Source organism: Vulpes lagopus, chromosome 3, assembly GCF_018345385.1.
Source record: "Vulpes lagopus strain Blue_001 chromosome 3, ASM1834538v1, whole genome shotgun sequence".
NCBI lineage: Eukaryota > Metazoa > Chordata > Mammalia > Carnivora > Canidae > Vulpes > Vulpes lagopus.
Window position 1 is genome coordinate 24,176,186 of NC_054826.1, and position 15,264 is coordinate 24,191,449.

General features: G+C 34.3%; 1 protein-coding gene across 2 annotated transcripts in view; it reads left to right on the plus strand.

The window, feature by feature from the left end:
* PARP8 (poly(ADP-ribose) polymerase family member 8) overlaps positions 1–15,264 on the plus strand; it is a 178,068-nt gene that overhangs the window by 83,500 nt on the left and 79,304 nt on the right. For both annotated transcript variants that reach the window (XM_041747011.1, XM_041747010.1), the window contains exons 4-6: positions 6,126–6,163; positions 13,546–13,635; positions 14,468–14,538. In XM_041747011.1, coding sequence (XP_041602945.1) covers positions 6,126–6,163; positions 13,546–13,635; positions 14,468–14,538 — 199 coding nt within the window. The remainder of the gene's footprint in view (positions 1–6,125; positions 6,164–13,545; positions 13,636–14,467; positions 14,539–15,264) is intronic.

Genomic DNA, 15,264 nt, shown 5'->3' on the forward strand with positions numbered 1-15,264 from the left:
TTGTTTTAGAGAGTATAAGACACAATGAAATACTGGGTTTTGCTTGCTCTGTCAAACCCGCCAGATGTAGATGAAAAAATATGAGCTCAGAACCCAGCAGTCTTGAGTTTGAGGTAAGAAACATTTTGGGGCTCACTTGTAAAATACAGCTACTGAATCCAGTATCTCCAAGAGGTCTAAATCTAAAACAATTTCATCTTCAGATCTGAGTCCCCTATTATTTCAAAACTGCCTGTTTTCCTCAGCTCCCTACTATTCTTAAAGAATTTTCTTAGATTTGTGAACTCTGGAACTAGATCTAAACTCCTACCTGTTCATAATTCTTCGCAGGCATTTTAGAAGAAATAAGATGGTAATGGAGTGAGTGAGTGGTGAGTGTAGGTATAAGAATGACCTTAGGAATGCCTTTTAATTACAGGAGCAAACAAATATAGAAACAAAGTACAGAATTAGGTAGGTAGTGAACATCTGAGTCCTCCCCCACCCCCGCCCCAGGATCTCCTTCAGAGGCTCTTGGCAGTGGACAGAAATCTTTGATAGGGTCAGTTGTTTTCTGAAGAATAAGAGCTGGAAGCAACCATTTGTATTTAAGAGATGATTGAGGTTATAGAAGTGATTTATAGATTCTGATCTTAAATGTGTGATATTAAGAACCCAGTACTATGCAGTACATGCAGTATATACCAAACACACAGTGACCGACCGAGTTCCTCTGACAAAGCACCTCAGTAGAATTGCCATTTAGCGTAGTCTAAAAGTTTGAAGGCATTGTTTCCTGAATTAGAATTCGGAGCTTGCTCCAGGTTTCTATTCCTTCTCCTGTTCACCTTCTTTCTTGTTCACTTCCTCATGATAATTTTGCCTGCTTCAGTATGTACAGCACATGCTAACCTTTCTCCTATATCTATTGAAGCTTGCTTCTTTGCCTCCCCCACCCCCCCCCCCCCCCCCCGAGCCCTGCCTATTAAGTCCTTTAGCTTAATCATCCATGTCTGCTTGTACTAGATTGTTTCCCTAAGAACTATGTAAGCCACAGAGTGAAACTGATTTGGATTTTACAGCCCTGGTGATTTTCCTTCTGGTGTACTACCAAGAAAATGCTATATAGCACAGGACCTGATGAGTCATTTTTGTAAGGCTTTTGCTTTCTATTTTGTATTTGAAAAATTAGGTATGATCATGAACATGGAAATGTCTCCTAATATCATGAGGATAATACAATCATAAAATAAAATCAGTGTTAGTTTTGGTCTCTGATAAATGTATTATATTGTGATTTTGAGTAAATTGAGTCCCCCAAAAAACATTTATTCCTGTAAAATTTCAATTTTGTAAATTTTCATTGCTTGTATTGGAAGCTGACTAGAATTACTAGGCACCTGCTGCTCTGAGTCTGGCGTTGTTCTGGGGACCTTACACCTGTTAAACCATTAACTCATCACAGCAGGCTATACCGTAGGTCTGGATTCTCCCATTTTACTGAAAAGAGATTGAAGCTGAGTGTGCTGAGGTAACTTTTCTTATGCCACTCAGCTAGTAAGGCTCAAAGCTGGAATTTGATCTCTGTTTGTGTGGCTCTGACTACAACAGGCTCCCTAATTGGAGATAGACATAGGAACGTATTAAGGCTTCCTTTTGTATTTAGACATTCATTTGGGTAAGATATGAAGCCAACTCCTATTGGTTGAGATGGTAGGGTGTTGGGAATCAATTCAGTTTAGTACTGAGTGTAAGCTCTGGCAAGATCCCAGGCTTCTGTCACATAGTACTGCCAGATGAAGGGTTGCCTTGATCATCAATAATTTCATTTCTACACAGTATCGTTCCGTCGTCTAACGGGATGACTTGTGCGAAAATAAATTCATTGAAGTTATAGTGTGTATTTCCCCTGCTTATCTGAAGCATCACTGGCATGCTTATTTTATCTTCTAATTCTTGGCATTTGATTCAGGGCCATGATTTCCAAAGCTGGTCTCTTGGCTGGACTCCAACATCTGCCATTTGTTCCTGCCTTCTCCCTGCACCCCCACCAGTTACATACCTCTCCACTGATAGTTGCTCATATTTTGCTTCTATAGTAGCTTCTGAATCCAATCTCCCTCCTCTTTAGTCTATCCTAAATATTGCCAATCATAGCGATTTTTTTCACATTACTAACTTGCCTCAAAATACTATTGTGCTTCATGTCATACTCTGTGATTCCATTTATGTAATATTCTTGAAATGTCAAAATTACAGAGTTGGAGAATTGATTAGTGGCTGCTTAGGGTTAAGGATATTGGTTTGAGGGTTAAGGATATTGGTTTGAAGGGAGATAGGTTTGATTCTAACAAGCATGGCATGAGGGAAATCCTTGAATGATCAAATAGTTCCGTATCTTGATGTACGGTAGTGAGTATATCTGATAAAATAACACAGAGCTAAAATCAAACTTAACCTAATGTCAATTTCCTGCTTTTGATATTGTACAATAGGTATATAACCTGGATAAAGGCTACATGGGACCTCTCTGCTATCTGTGCACTTAATGGGATTCTATAATTATATAAAAATAAAAAGTAAACAAAAATAGTATTGTGCTTTAAAATGCTAAAGTTGCTATGCCTGTCATATTCATTGCTATATTCTTTGTTTCCCCCTGAATTAATCATACAAAATCATCTCCTGAATTTTTTTCTAAGTTGACATTAACGCAATGTTTGTCTTTTATCAGGTTACCAAGAAATTGTTAATTAAACAATTAAATGTGCTTTATGAAAGAACAGTATATCATTACTTGGTCTCATTACTAGCCATCTTGTTTTCCTACCCACTTCCTTATTCATTCTTGTCTTTGTGTAATCTCTTTCCATGCATTTAAGAAGCATGCAGGGGGTTTGATTGGTGGAGCCCTGGAGACTTGGGCTTGCCTAGAGCTGTTGCATTGCCTGTGGCTACAATCATTTAGCCAAAAGTCCTCTCACAAATTCTAAAAGGCGATGGCTCTTTGAGGACTCAAGACTGAGTGTTATAAGAGTCAGATGAGCCAGGAAACCCAGGATATGAACTATGGTGAATCACAACCATCCATCCATTCACATTTACTAGACTAGTTTTATAACGCAGTATATGATCTTTCTTGGTGAACATTCCGTCCTGGAAAGAAAAAGATATCCTGCAGTTATAGGGGTTTTTTTTTGTTTTAAAGATTTTATTTATTTATTCATGAGAGACACACAGAGGCAGAGACATAGGCAGAGGGAGAAGCAGGCTCCTCTCAGGGAGCCTGCTGTAGGACTTGATCCCTGGACCCTGGGATCTCACCCTGAGTGGAAGGCAGACGCTCAACCGCTGAGCCACCAAGGCATTCCTGAAGTTACAGTTTTTTAAATGAAAATCTGTTTGAGATCTTCTATGTCTTTAATGATTTTAGAGGGGTCTAGATCTATTAATTACTCAAACTGATTGTGCAGCTGTCCAGTTCTGTCAGTCTTTTTTTTTTTTTTGAAGCTCTATTAGGTGCATACACATTTATGACCCTTATGCTTTCATCCTGATGAATTGACCCTTTGTCAGTGATCTCTTTGTATCTTTGCCTTGAAGTCTTTGTTATTTATTTAAACACTTGAATCTTATGCTTATCGTTTGCATGGTATAACTTTTCCTTCCTTTACTTTCAGTCTGCGCCTTTATATTTAATGTGAATCTCTTAAAGACAGCATAGAATTAGATCTTGCCTTTTTTTTTTTTTTAATCGATTCTGGCTATTTTTGCCTTTTATTCAGTACAATTTGTCCATTAGCATTAAATGCAATCCTTGCTACAATTAGATTCAGGCACCATTTAGTATTTGTTTTTTATTTGTCCCTTCTGTGTTTTGTTCCTCTGTTCTTGCCTTCTTTGGGATTAAATGTTCCAAAATGATTTCAGAATTCCACTTGCATTTATCTATTGTTTTTTCTTTATTTTCTGCTTTTCTAGGGATTACAGTATATTCTTAATTTTTCTTAGAGTTATTGTTTGGGGTTAGTATTATAACATTTTATATAAGATATAAGAACCTTGAAACCGTATATTGCCATTTAATCCCTCCCTGACATATGCTATAATTGTCATGTCATGTGTATTACATTTACATATTTTATTTTAAAAATCCCACAGTGAAGGGTTAGAATTTTTACTTTAAACAGTCATATATTTTTAAAACATTAAGAGAAAAATAGTCTTTTATATTAACAATTTCTGGTGCTCTTCATTTCTTCTGGATATTTGATTTTCTGATATCATTTACCTGGAGAAATTTGTTTGGAATTTTTTTTTTTTTTTTTGTATTTTTGGTTTGCTGGGACAAATATCCACAATTGGGTCTTTATTTGTAAGTCTTTAAATTTATTTTTGTAAAGACCTATAGCCCGGATATAGAATTCTGGGTTCACAGTTGTTAGCCCTCCCTCCCCTCCCCAGCTCATTATTCTACTGTCCCCTGTCCTCCATGGTTTCTTATGAAAATATTGGTTCTTATTTATTTCCTGGAATGGAAGTATGGAACGTGTTGAGTTTTTTTCTTCTTTTAAAAATGTTTCCTTATATTTTATTTGGTTTTCAGCAGTTTTGACGGTGTGCACCTATTGGTGTGCACCAATAGCTTTTTTTTTATATATATATTTTATTTATTGCTGAGAAACACAGAGAGAAGCAGAGACATAGAGGGAGAAGCAGGTTCCTCACAGAGAGCCTAATGTGGGACTCAATCCCCAAACCAGGATCATGCCCTGAGCCAAAGGCAGACACACACTCAATCGCTGAGCCACCTAGGTGCCCCTGGATGCAGCTTTCTTTGCACATACCCTCTTTGGGTTTTTCTGGGCTTCTTAAGTCTGAACATTGGTCTTTCATCCAAAGTGGAAAATTTTCATCTCTTTCTTTCCTACATTTTTCTCTCTTTCTTTGCCTCCTGAAGCTTTAATAATACAAACCTGTGCTCTTTTGTTAGTGTCCCACAAGACCCTGCTGATCTGTTTCTTCTTTATATTGGATTTTCCTTTTTACTTCCTTAAACATATTTGTAATAACTGTTTTAACACCATTGTAGGCTAATTGCATCACTTGGGTCAAATTTTCTCTTGAATATAGGTTAGATTTTCCTGCTTGTTCGTATGTCAAGTAATTTGGGTTTTATTGAATTTTCTTTGTGAATGATACTTTGCATAGGCTCTATTCTGTACGTTCTTTCAAAGAGAATTGATTTTTTTTTTTGTCTTAACAAGCAGTTAATTTGGCTGAACTTAAAACTAAATTTTGACTTTTCTTTGGCAAGTGTCAGTTCCACTGATCTATTCGGAAAGCTAATACTGAATATGTGCTGTGTGTCATGCACTAAAATAGGTGACTATGCTAAAAATAAAAGTAGACATGGACTCTAACCTCAAGGGACTTACAGTCTAGCTGACAGAGATAGGAAAGTGAACAAATAAGCATGATAACTTTCTGTACGTCACTGAGATAATACCTGGAGGCAGTAGGGTTACTGAGAAAGGAGTTGTGAAATAGTTAAAATCCAATTTAAAAATTATTTTTAAAGCAACTCAATCCTTCTGAGAACAGGAGATAGTTTATTTATTATATGTCATGATGATGAGAAATTGGCTGATGAATAACTAATTAGTTACACTGTCATCCTTTTGTTAATTCTTTGAAGAAAAGGACATGTTTCAAAAGCACATATTGTGGGGAAGCAGTATTAAAAATAAATGTTTAAATTCTGAACTGCCATAAAAAGTAGGAGGAATACTTTGGTAAAAAAAAAGCATGATTTGATAAAATCATCTAAACAAACAATACACATGATCATAGATTAGGGAATATTAGATATTGCTGAGTTTTTAAAGTTCGATCTATATGAAAAGTACCACTGTTGGGAGAAAGATATTTCAAAGACCATTTTTACTAATGGAAAATATATCTTAAAAACCCCTAAGTTTTGTATGTCAAAAAGCAAAGCAAAGAGGTTGTCTGTTTATACTTATACCTGTACTTATATCTGAAAAAATGAATGGGTAATGTGAGGTTGGTTTTTATTTTATAAAAAACATTTACCTTAGCAGTAATTTGAGCCTTTTTTTTCTCTTTTTTCCCTGTTTTAACAGTGTATCCTATTCAGTACATGTATCTGAAGATTACCCAGGTATGCTTTTCTTCTTTCTATTTTTATTACAAATACTTGTGTCATGATGTCTTTGAATATTTTTTTCTTCTGGAGATAGAAAATGTATATAAATATATCTAGGAGTGAAACGTTGGCAAAAGACTTGAAGATCTAGAAGAATTCTTCATTTGGTTGCCTGTAAAATACATGTCTTACCCTGAGATGCAGTCCAGAATCAAAATAGTTTCCCGATGAAAAGTCATTGACTTGAGCCCATGTGATAGGTTCAGCCTGTATATATTTATCACATTACGTGTAAAACAAATTCTCTGAACTGGTTTAGTTGTTGGATTTGGAACATCATTTAGCTCTTCATGACATAAATACAATAGGTAAGAATAACAGCTAAAATAATAGCTGAAAATAGTAATAGCTAAAAATGAGCCTGTCTTCATTTTTCTAAGTAGTATAATTAAACAATTCTCATAATAATTCCTATGAGATTGTTACCATAACATCATCATTTTACTCATGAACGATGATACATCTAGTAAGAGGAAGAACTGGGACTTGAACCCAGTAGTCCAGAGCTGATGAACTGCACCACTGGACTAGACTAGGTATCTTGTATATGCACAGCTATTCTCACTGTGTCAGTCTCCTGAAATATATTACTAGGCCCACAAACACTTGTCCCTAGAAGACAGAGTGTGAGAACACTGCAGATCCATCTTTCTGTAAATCAAAAATTCTTTCTCTAGGCCATGGTCAGTCCTGTTTTCTAGACACATGTCATCTCACAGAGCCCCGGCTGCAGATGCCAAAATGTTAGTCATGGCAATTTGAAGATACAAACAAGATGTTCCTTTTTAGTATTTTCCTCACAAGTGATATCTACAATTTTATCTTGAATAAGAGCATTAAGTATTGTAGACTTAGTGCAGAAAAAAATATAACTTGTTTAGTTTACATCAGAGATAAGAGTATAATGCAGGAATCTATTGTTTATCATATCTCGTGGCAAAGAACAGCAAGGTTTAACTGCCTATATTTCATATATATTACTCCAGTATTCTTACTTCATAAAATCAGATGGTCACCAAACTATTGTGGTCTGCCAGTGTCATAAATTGAAATAAATTCTTATTTAAATCTAGCCATTTTATTCACATACTCTGCATGATTTGGATCATATTTTTCTATGTAAAATGGATACATTGCTATAAGTAACTTTGATTATTTGTACTTTGAGTATTTTAAAAAAATAATTAGTTCATAAGGTAGTATGAAGGTGTAAAATGTATTTCTTTAGCATTTAGGCTAGTATTTTTTGTGGAAGTTTGTATCATGCATATAATTTCTTTTAAGATTTTATTCATTTATCCATGAGAGACAGAGAGAGAGAGAGAAAGGAACAAAGAGAGAGAGAGAGAGAGAGGCAGAGACACAGGCAGAGGGAGAAGCAGGATCCATGCAGGGAGCCCAACATGGGACTCGATCCCAGGTCTCCAGGCTCAGGCCCTGGGCCGAAGGTGGCGCTAAACTGCTGAGCCACCTGGGCTGCCCCCATATAATTTTTTTATACGATCAAATGTTACATTTCAAAATAATTTTGTAGGGGCACCTGGGTGGCTCAGTCTGGTAAGTCTGCTTTTGGCTCAAGTCATGATCCTGGGGTCTTGGGATAAAGCTCTGTGTAGGGCTCCCTGCTCAGAGGAGAATCTGCTTTTCCCTCTCCCTCTGCCCCTCAACCTGCTCATGCTCTCTCTCTTTCTCACTCTCTCTCTCAAATAAATAAATAAATCTTTTTTAAAAAGTACCATGGGTAACATTTAAAAAAATAAAAATAAAAATGAAAATAATTTTATAAATCAAAAACTTCCTTATAATTATTTTACCATGATTGCCATATGTGTTAAACATAGTGTTCTTTAAGACTATTGTGCAGTTTTACAAGAGGAGTTACTCATTATTAAAGAGATACTCATTTTTTAATAGTGTAAAAAGTGTTCTAGGCAGATTTCATTGGAGAAGCATGACAAAATATTTTTGAAGAAGAATTTTTGTGGATGATTATGCAGTCAGCTCTCTCCATTATGATATACTATGTTTTTGATGCTGAACGTTTGCTAAGTATGTTAGGAAAATAAGTTAACCTCACTAGTTTTTAACTATTATAATTATTGTGCTTCTCATCTTAGGCAGCAAATCAAAACTCACCTCAGAGACAGTTAAGTGAATTGTTCTTGTAGCACAGGAAATAGGGCTGAAAGATGCCTTTAGTAAACCAAGTGAACCAAATGTTTTGCTCCCTCTTGTGGCCAAGAGGTATCATTGACTTTTTCTTGCCTTGCAGGAGGGAGACCCTCTTGGAAATGCAATATACAAAACTTAAAACTTAAAACTAAAACACTGGTTATATCATTTGTGCTTTTTATAAAACAAATTCCCATTATGGATAAAGTCTGTAGCAAATTTGCCATATAATTTCATTTCTAAAAATAAAGGAAGTGTAAATAAAACACAAGTATGGGTGAGAGAGATTAGTGCATTTTGGGGTAGAATTTTGGATTGGTTGCTGGAACCAGTGCACTGTGTACCAAGTATTTTCATATACATAATTGAATTGACTCTAAATACCAGCCTGTGTATAGGCAGAACAGAGGCTTTCATGACATTTTATACTTGAAGAAATATGTCAAGAGAGGTTAAATGGTATTTCCCAAGGACATGTAGTTTGATGGCAAAACTGTAATTTGGTTCTGATTTCTATCACTTCTAGGAGAAAAGTAGTGGTAGTATTTTTATGGAGCTTTCTTCAAAGTGAATATTACCATGGTAATATTTCCCTCTTACTAAATTTTAATCTACATTTAGTTGTACTAACAGTTCAGTTAATACACTTGATTTCTCAGGTAGATAATATAGTATAAAAATTATTTGTTTGCTCTCCCTTTCCAATATTCATCCTTGTGTTTTTTTCTCCCATTACACTGGTAGAGCCTCCAGAATAATTTTTAATAATTGATATGAAAGTTGGCAGCTTTGTCCTTTTTTCCAGAATTAGTGAGCACAGTTCCATCTGCTTTGAGGAAACTGCTTTTCTCATTTACCAAGCTCTTTTAAAATTTCATTGTAAAGAATGAGTATAAAGTCTTTATTAAATTCTTGTTTAACATCTGTTGAGGTATCATATGTGCTTTCCCCTTTGACAACAAGGTGACAAGTTATTTTATTAGTAGGTATGTTAATGTTCATCTGTAAGATACATTTTGTCATATACTTTGTCATTAAAGACTTGACATTATACCTACCTACTTGGCATTCGACAGACATGGAAGCTAATCTCTCTGAGCCTCGTATCTTTTTAGGGATGGTTCTGGGATTAATAATTGTTATTTTTCTGCTCTGTTTATTATCTGTTCTGATTTTCTATCTCTTAGGCATGTTTAAGCATGTGTTCTTCTTGAAATCTTACTATGTTGGTGAAATGTGCAACTTTTTCAGCAAAAAGTTGTGTATAGTATTCATTATATACATCTGAAAACCTACTGCATCTCTGTGGCGATTTCTCCTTTCTCATTTCTGTTGTTTTATATTTGTTCTTGCCTTTTTTCCACCTTTGATTTTTCTTCCCCAGAGTTTTACCCATTGTAAAATCCTTTCAAACAAGTAGTCTTTTTACTTCATTTTTAATTTCTAAATGCAGTAATCGTGATAGTACTTTTGTTAATTACTTCTGCTAATGTTCCTTAGTCTTTTTTTTCTCCTACTTTTCCTGGATTATATGGTTTATATGGTTCATCATCCACATTTGAAAATTTGGAACTTTCTGTGCCCTATGGAAACATATGAGCATAATCCTTCAAATTCGGGATTATGTCACCCTGTTTATCTCCTTAGGAACGGATTTATCATCTTATAATTTTAATCTGTTAAGTAACTTGTGCAATCTATTGAAATTCATCATAGTTTGGTTTTCGTGAACAAAGAGATTCTTAATTGAGCCTTAGGTATTCCTTAAATAACATGTATATAAATGCAATGCTAAATGATATGTTGGCTCTTTAAAATAAAGTGAAGAAATAGAACAGCCTTCTGGTTTACTTGTACTTCCTTATGTCATTTATACTGTAGACAGATTCTTGCTTTTTGAAGGTAAGTATATATTACAAGTCACAGATAATTGGCTCTGCTATAATAGAACAGCAGAGTTTTTTCTCATTAGTTCCCACCTTTAATTAGTAGGCTCACCTACTGGTGGGTGTGAATTCTCTCATAGATTTTATATGTTTTACAACATACTGCAACTGTCGAATGACAATTTTTTAATATTAAAAAAGCATAGCAAACATCGATGTTCGGATTCAGACAGTTCCACCACTTACAGTCATGTTAATTTTAATTATGTAAATAATTTGGGCAAATTGCTTAATTTCTCTCAGCCTTGGTATCCCTATATTTAAAATAGGAATAATAATTGATTGGCTTGAAGGTTGACATGCAGTACATGAATATTAATATTTAACATTCAGGGGAGAAATCCAGATTATATTATAAAACCAATATAATTACTTAAGTTATGTAGTGATGAATAATGGGGTGACTTGGCCTAAATTATGTTGCATACGAAATGGGATGAAAATAATAGTTTAAGAGATAGTTTTTCATAGCTTTCCACCCATCTCTCCCCAGTTGTCCATGGAGGCTCCCGTAATGCTTGCGTAGTCTGGTAGGGCGGAAAAGAGAAAATATTCGTACTGTTAACAGCCTTTAATAAAGATCCTTAGGTCATCTACAAAACTTACACATTAAAAACCTAACTGTCCCCAGAAGTTTCAAAAAAAGAAAAAAATTGGCATCCCTGGAGTCAAGTGGTAGGATTCCAAAGAAGGAATTTGAGTTTGAAAACATTCTATTCTGTCACTGACTCATTCTGTTACCTTAAATGCATTCTTATCCTTTATATGGCCTACTTTCTCATGTCTAAACAAAGATGATGTTATTATTACAGATGTCAAAATAGTTTGAGGGAGGTTTGGAAATGGTTATTTAAACAACAAGAAGAAAAGAAAACATAGAATTCATTCATACAGCTGGGACGATCCTCAAAGCGCATCAGCAAATCTCCCATTTTTAGAACTAAGCTGACCGTGGCTTAGTTAAAAGCATTTATTAGCTAGTTGATAGTTGAGTCTAGATTTTATGTGCTTTGTCCACATTCCTACATTTGTGTTCTTTGCTTGGGTATACCTCTTTGATCTGGCCTATTATGTTGTAATGATGATTTTATAGATGATGTCTTGAAACCTGAAAACATTTTGGGTCTGGTAAATTAAGCCAGAAACAGAAATTGAAAGTGTTCTAATGTCTAAATACAGAACAAACACAAACTGGTAGAAAATCTCTTAGAAAATGATGTTTGACTGCATAATCCTGTCTTCCTGCATTATGCAACATGTATTCACCAAATTATATTCTCTTGAATCAAAGCTGACTGCCTTCCAGTACCAACCCCACATAAACCATTTGACCCTTTAAATTGCATTATTTAGTTTCCTGTTTGCATAAACAGGAAGTCCTAATTTAATACTCACCTTTTGAAGCTGTAGTAAAAAATCCTCCTTGTCCCATGACACTGAAATATGCATGATACTACTGTGTCCACTTGATGGATTTTTCTGGATCTCCCCTTGTAGGTGGTGGTCAGCGATTACTTCTGTTGCTTCAATCCACACTTCTAATACTCCTCTTCTCCGTAAATTTGCTTCATGGAATACATTGTGCACAGGGACAGTCTAATTCAGTTGATTCAGTAGCACAGTACTTGGAATCAGTAAGACTCTGAATGTGGGTTTAAGAAATTTAAAAACTAGCTTTAATAGAGGGATTTTGACCCCCTACCACAGAGTATTTGGTTACTGACAAAAGAGACTCCAGATAAAAAGTCCCAGTCAGTATGAGACAATAATTAAAACAGTAAGACTCTGAATGTGGGTTTAAGAAGTTTAAAAACTAGCTTTAATAGAGGGATTTTGACCCCCCCAGCACAGAGTATTTGGTTACTGACAAAAGAGACTCCAGATAAAAGGTCAAAGTCTCAGTCAGTATGATGAGACAATAATTAAAACAAGTTTATATTAAAAAAAAAAACAAGTTTATATTAAATCTACTTCTTAATCTGTGGTCCCACTTGATAAATAAAATCTCACACCTTCCTTGATGCTATTTGAAAAAATAAGGCAAAATTTGCAATTAAAGTAATGAGGCGAACTTGTTTTGTTTCAAATCTAGTCCACACTATTGTCCTCTTACTTTCCAGAATAACTGTGAAAGCCTTATGTCTGTTGAGCATCTTTTGTGGCTATGCCATGACTACATATCACTCACACTGACTCACTACTGTAGGTCTAAAAACAGTGCAGATGTTTCTTTGGAAATAAAGAAATGACTTTGATATTTATCAATTAAAAATCATGTTCTCAGTGTACTGACACAATATTATGAAAACTTGGCTCAAGATCTTTTATTATGTATTCAGACAGTTGTCAGAATACTCATTTCCTTTTGCCGAAACTGATACAGGTTTCTATTATTTGTTGGGAATATTTTACACTTTTTATTTTTATATTTTATACAACATTGATAAGAGTATTATAGGACCATTATTAATGAACTGGTGAAGTTTTTGTTAAACAGATCTCTCGCGGATGCCCTGTAATCCTCAATGAACAAAGTAGAATAAATGGCTTTGTGTTGTATTACCATATACATGAAGGTCTGTATTTATTAGGGAAAAGTCCTAAATTTATAAAATATGCTTTTCAACGAAAACAAATAATGAATAAAAATATTAAGTAAGCTGTGGAATAAATATTCTATGAATTCAACTTGTATAGTACTATTTAATGAAATTCATGGAAGAAGAGTTGTGAGACTTTATCAATTTAAAAATGTATCTTAAAGTAATATGGAGGCATGACTTTCAACAAAAGCTTTAGTTCAAAATTTTTAATGACTTGATATTGAGTTTGTTGCAGCAAAGGTTCTTGTTTAGCTTTCTCCTTCCAATCACTAACCTGCTTCTATTAGCAGATACTGATAATGGGAAGGACCTGTTCAGTGAGTTGGGGCAACCAGTTGCGTCCAAATGATCTGTTGTCACATGGGATCTTAGAGATATATTTGGGCAATAATTTCTATCCAAAGTGTCTAAGCATCTTTAAAGAGGCCATTTAAAATTAAGTCACACATAAATCTGAAGTATACATAATTTTTTCTGAGATTTAAAGACACAGTAACTTGAAAAAATATACCCTTTATCAAAAAAATGAAGTTATATCCACATCACTTCTACCACTCGTGAAGCACATGCTAGTACTCTGATTACTGTGCCTTTAATTGTCCATATTTCTTTGCAGATAATACATATGTGTCAAGTTCAGAAAATGATGAAGATGTATTAGTTACCACAGAGCCAATTCCAATAATTTTTCATCGAATAGCAACAGGTAATATGAATACACTATTTTTTAAAATTCTGGGTTAATATTTTCTTGACTGTAGGTTACTTTATTTATTTTTTTTTTTTTGTTGCTTTTAGCTCATGTAACAGATATTTATCTTTGGAATCTATAAATCTGGTTCCCCATATAAATTTTCTATTTAATTTGTGTTTGCTTTTTTACAGTTTTTTAAACACAGAAATTTACAGTACTTTTAAAAAAGTCCTGTTTAAATGCATTATGTTGATATTTGCTCTTATGAAAATATTCCATACATAATGGCACTTCTAGACAAACTGAATATTTAAAAAAGTTTACTCAGAGGAGACTAACTATAAAAGGCTATCTTAATCATAGGAAACAAACTGAGGATCGATAGAGGGTGGTTGGGGGGATGAGGTAACTGGTGATGGGACATTAAGGAGGGCATGGGAAGTAATGAGCATTGGGTATTATATAAGACTGATGATGAAAAAAAAAAAAAGACTGATGAATCACTGACCACTACCATGGAAACAAATAATATATATTAATTAATTGAATTAAAAAAATAAAAATAAATAAAAATAAAAAGTTTACTTGGGGCAGTGTAGATCCCATGAAACATGTAATGAGAGCTGAAGGAGTCTGTATAAGTGGCACTTTAGTTTGACCATATTTTTATGGGCAGTGAAAGACTTGTATATCACATAACTTCCCAACATAATATAATTTCAAAATATTCCTTAATTTTCTTGCAAAAGGAGAATCACCTGAGGGGTGTTTTTATACTGAAACTTATGAATGTTTGGTAAATAGTATACTGAAAGTGAAATGATGTTTTGTAAATTTCTTTCAGAATTAAGGAAGACAAATGACATTAACTGTTGCTTATCCATAAAATCCAAATTACAGAAGGAAAATGGAGAGGTATGGAAATTACATTTCATATTTTATATGTATTCAAAACAGCATAGGTATATTTTAAATTTACCTTGTATTCGTAGTTAATATCATTGTTATTGAGGTTAAGATTGCATATGAAACACAAGCTCATGACTGAGAGACTTAATGTGTGGGAAGGGTAGTGACCTAGAATTAACTCTAAGAAGGAATCTCCCTTTAAAATAATAGATAGAATGTCTGGTTTAAACCTAAATCAAATACATATGAAGCTTAACTTATTCTCTGTTTGTCTGTCAAGTAATGTAGTTGACTGAGGAGCACTTATGTAACTTACAGTTCTAACAACTATATGTGGTTATCCATAGTTTTGATGGGACCCTTAACATTTCATTTGTAAAAAGTGATCTCGTTAGTGAAGGTAGCAAAGAGTATGGGTGTGTAGTCTTATCATTATTGGCCAATGTTAAAACAACAACAAACTCATACCCCTTCCTCACCTTTAAAAAGTTTGCTTCAATCAGTCAATAAATACTAAGATGTGAAACAAACAAAATGAGTGCAACAGGACTAACAATTATTTACTGTTAAAACTATGCACCCAGTACAACCCTCCCTTCTAGTGTTGTATCACTGTTCTTCTTTATCCACAACGAGAACCACCGATCTAGCAATACTGCAGCTAAAACCAAAAACTTCTCATTTTATAAAATCGAAATCCCCTTTTGTAGGTTTTTCTTTTTCTGCAAGAAC